General features: G+C 28.4%; 1 protein-coding gene across 1 annotated transcript in view; it reads right to left on the bottom strand.

The window, feature by feature from the left end:
* Nucleotides 1-4,671, bottom strand: part of LOC107659344 (A-kinase anchor protein 9-like) — a 137,082-nt gene that overhangs the window by 79,211 nt on the left and 53,200 nt on the right. The window contains exons 20-22 of the mRNA XM_016448259.1: nucleotides 3,336-3,455; nucleotides 3,286-3,299; nucleotides 1,483-1,721 (exon numbers count right to left, since the gene is read on the bottom strand). Coding sequence (XP_016303745.1) covers nucleotides 1,483-1,721; nucleotides 3,286-3,299; nucleotides 3,336-3,455 — 373 coding nt within the window. The remainder of the gene's footprint in view (nucleotides 1-1,482; nucleotides 1,722-3,285; nucleotides 3,300-3,335; nucleotides 3,456-4,671) is intronic.

Consider the following 4,671-nt stretch of genomic DNA (forward strand, 5'->3'; position numbering starts at 1 on the left):
AATAAAAATGTATTATTTAATTGGCTGATTGTTTATTTAATTAAAGTTTATTTTTGAGAGTCCGACAGGAGTTAAAATGGCTATATTTGTGATGAGAAACGTGGAAAACATAATTAAACAAACAAACAAATAAATAAATAAAAGTTTATTTTTGACAAAAAGCTAAGTCTGGTCTCACTTAATTACATTTTTTTTCATAAGAATCAACCAAGAAGTATTATAGATTCCTAGAGGAGTTAAAACCATCGCAGTCCATCAAAATATGCTTCAGAGATAACGGATATATTGATTATTGGAGAGATAACGGCTGTTTGTTTACGTGTGCGCTGATGATCTGTATCTCTGGCAGGAAGCTCAAATAAACAATTAGGAAAGATGGTTTCGCTTTACTGCAGACGGATCCACAGTGGGGCGTGGCTACACTGCTGCCATGGAAACCAAAGCATTATGCAAATCGGTCGGTATCTACAGGCAACCAAAGCAAAAGGCCCCGCCCACAGCAGTGAACATGTGACCTGTGAGCATCCGCCGGACTCTGATGAGAGCAGCATGTGTTTGATCATGTGTAAAATCAGAAAAAACATACAATAAAATACACCTTAACACGAAAAGTCAAAGATAAAATAAAATACAATTTTAAATAAATAAATAAATATATAAAATGAAATTTATAGATAAAATAAATAAAATAATGTACAAAAAAATTATTATTTTAGCCTGTTCCCAAGGCAACATTTTTCACTTTCGTTTAGTTTAACTTTAGGTACTGATATAACTAAAACTAAATAAACCAAAACTATTGAATTAAATTAATAAAAACTGTATCAACTTCAGAAAAACGAATAAAACTGCCAAAAACACAACAAAAGTTTTACTAAAAGTGAAAAAAGTGAATCTAAAAAAAATTCAATCTAATTCTAAATATTAACAAAAAATATAAAAATATATGAATGACAGTAAAAAAAAAAAAAAGAAAGAAACACTGCATAGAGTAATTATTTTGCACTATCATTCAAAATTTTGGGGTTGGTAAGATTTGAATGTTTCTGAAAGAGTCTCTTCTGCTCAACAGGGCTGCATTTATTTGATCAAAAATACAGTAAAAATACTGATATATTATCAGAATCTAAAACAGCTGTTTTCTGTGTGAATATGTGTTAAACTGTAATTTATTTCTGTGATGCACAGCTGTATTTTCAGCATCATTACTCCAGTCTTCAGTGTCACATGATCTTCAGAAATCAGTATAATATGCTGACTTGCTGCTCAAGAAACATTTCTGATTATTATCAATGTTGAAAACAGTCGTGCTTAACGATATTTCTGTGGAAACTGTGATGCATTTTATTTTTCAGGATTCACAGATGAACAGAAAGTTCAGAAGAACAGCATTTATTTGGCATAGAAGTCTTTTATAACATTATAAATGTCTGCACTGGCACTAATTTTTTTAACTTTGAGTGTTTCTGAACTCTTTTGTACCTGAGTGCTGGTCTCAGTGATGGCGATGAGTAGCTTCTCGACGGCGCTCTGCAGTCGTGTGCTGATGCTCAGCAGAAGCTCCTCCCTCTCCGGCAGGAGCTCCGCCCCCTGCAGCTGTAGCTCCGCCCCCTGGATCTTCAGCAAGAGCTCCAGCCCTCCGTCGCTCTCGGTCTCTGCTGAAAACAGGCTGAGGTCATCAGCAGCCGTCTCTCTGCTGAGAAAGCTCTCCGAGGACGCGTCTGTGTGCGGGACACAAGAGATGAGCCACATCAAAACAGCTTATTCCTATCAGAACTGCAGAAACCAGCAGGCCTTTATAACGTAACCCAACACTATAAAGCTTTAACCCGGTCGAGCATGTGATGTTTTTCAGAATAACACAGGACAGAGATATAACGGATTGAGATTTAATGAACTACAGATGAATGGATGCAGTGACAAAGGCATAGAGGAGACATGAATGGGTCTTTTGTGTGTTTTGGGTGTTGAGTTACAGGAGCATCCGTCTCATATTCAACCTGAGTGCATCACACCATATGAGACGATAAAGTAGATTTCATTTCAGGGTTATTATAGTTATTATGGTTTTTATAGAACACTAAAACTAAAGCAGAAACTGAAACCATAAAAAAAAAATATATAAATAAATTGTTACTTTAAATATACTTTTATATATGTTTAAAAAAAAATAAAGCTACTAAAAATGACAAAAACACACAGCAAAATTATTAAAACTTTAACTAAAATTACAGTAAATAATAATAAATATATAACGTATATAATAAAAACTGATTCAAAATCATCAAAAAACTATAGTAGTACCTCAATGACACTAAAAACACACAACAAAATTACTAAAAATACAAAAAACAATAATAAATATTATTTATAAATAATATGAAATATAAAATAAAAACCAATTCAAAATATTAATAAAAATCATTATAGTACTTCGATGACACTAAAAACACACAACAAAATTACTACAATTACAAAAAATAATAATAAATAATATGAAATATAAAATAAAAACCAATTCAAAATATTAATAAAAATCATTATAGTACTTCGATGACACTAAAAACACACAACAAAATTACTAAAATTACAAAAAATAATAATAAATATTATTTATAAATAATAAATATGAAATATAAAATAAAAACCAATTCAAAATATTAATAAAAATAACACAAAATAACTAAAACTAACTAAAATAAAAAAAAAACAATAATAAGTATTTATAAATAAATAAATAATAAAAAATAAAATAAAAATCATAGTACGTCAATGATGCTAAATGACACTAAAAACACACAACAAAATTACTGAAATTACAAAAAAATAATAATAAATATTATTTATAAATAATAAATAAAGACATAAAATAAAAAACAAATAAAAATAATAATAAAAATCATAATAGTACCTCAATGACACTAAAAACACACAACAAAAAATGTAAATAAATAATAAGTATCATTAATAAATAATAAAATATAAAATACAAACTACATTTTTAACATTAATAAAAACTATAATAGCACTGTTTGGCATCAGTGAACACACCCAAACGCATTAAACCGTCATCTGTTATTAACTCAACACACACAGGATGTCACGTCCTTCTTTAAACGTTTCTAAATCGTTTACTAAACCACATCACAACACTTCAGCTGAACACAAGCACTTCTGACATAAAGTGTGACCGACTTCTATTAATGCGACAGGACGTCGTCGTTCAGGAAGCTGCAGATGAAGTCAAACCCGAATCAGAGATGTTACGAGTAGTGTGTGTCTGACCTGATGCTTTCACGGTCTGCTTCTGGCAGAACGATCTCAGACGACCCTCGCTGGATGCCTCCAGGATGCCCTGCACATGACGGCCGATGGTCTCCTCCGCCGCCGCCGTCGTCTTCAGCACATCGATCAGCGCCTGACGCAGACGAGCGTTCGCCTGACGCAGCACATCCCTGCCAGAGAACCGAAAACACACAACTTACTGACCTGACCGCTGAGACACATCTGTCTGACTAAACTGGGCTTCATGAGTTGTTAAAAAGCTAAAAAGGAATTAAATCATAAAAATGTACAAAAAAAAAAAAAAAAAACACTTACTAAATCTTCTTAAATCATAAAAAAGTACAATTCAAATAAATACTTTAAAAATAAAAACAAATTAAAATAAAACTTAACTAAAAAAATAAAACATTTAAATAACAGTTGCAACGTATTATTACATCATAAAACGCAAAATTAAAATAATCTTAAAATAAAAACAAATAAAAATAAAAATGTACTAAAAATTAATTAAATAAAAATGTAAAACTAAAATATCTTTTAAAATAAAAACGAAACAAAATAAAATACTAAAAATAAAATTAAATCATAAAAATTTTAAATAAAAAAAAAAAATCAAAATAACACTTACTAAATCTTATTAAATCATAAAAAAGTACAATTAAAATAAATACTTTTAAAATAAAAACAAATTAAAATAAAACTTAAAAAAATTAATAATGAAAAAAAATGTAATAACAGTTGCAAAGTATTATTACATCATAAAACATAAAATTTAAATAATCTTAAAATAAAAACAAATCAAAATAAAATTTACTAAAAATTAAATAAAAATGTAAAACTAAAATATATTTTAAAATAAAAACGAAACAAAATAAAATACTAATAGTGAATTAAATCAGAAAAATGTCAAATAAGTACAAAATAAGTAAATAAATATTTTACGATAAAAACTAATTGAAATTAAACTTACTAAAAATAAAATTAAATCATAAAAATGTAAAATTAAAATAAATATTTTTAATGTAAAATAATGTAAAAAAATTTAAAACAGTTGCAAAGTATTATTACATCATAAAAAGTCAAATTAAAATAATCTTAAATAAAAATAAAACAAAATAAAATACTACTAATTATTTAAATCAGAATAAATTTAAAATAAGTAGAAAATAAGTAAATAAATATTTTTAAAAATAAAAAATCATAAGATCATAGATCTATCTATCCGTCTGTCTATCCGTCTGTCTGTCTGTCTGTCTGTCTATCGTTCTGTCTATCTATCTATCTATCTGTCTATCTCTGTCATTCTGTTTATCATGCTGTCATTCTATCTGTCTATCTATCTATCTGTCTATCTGTCTATCTGTCTGTCTATCGTTCTGTCTATCG

This window comes from Sinocyclocheilus anshuiensis, unplaced genomic scaffold (assembly GCF_001515605.1).
Source record: "Sinocyclocheilus anshuiensis isolate Anshui unplaced genomic scaffold, SAMN03320099.WGS_v1.1 scaffold876, whole genome shotgun sequence".
Lineage (NCBI taxonomy): Eukaryota > Metazoa > Chordata > Actinopteri > Cypriniformes > Cyprinidae > Sinocyclocheilus > Sinocyclocheilus anshuiensis.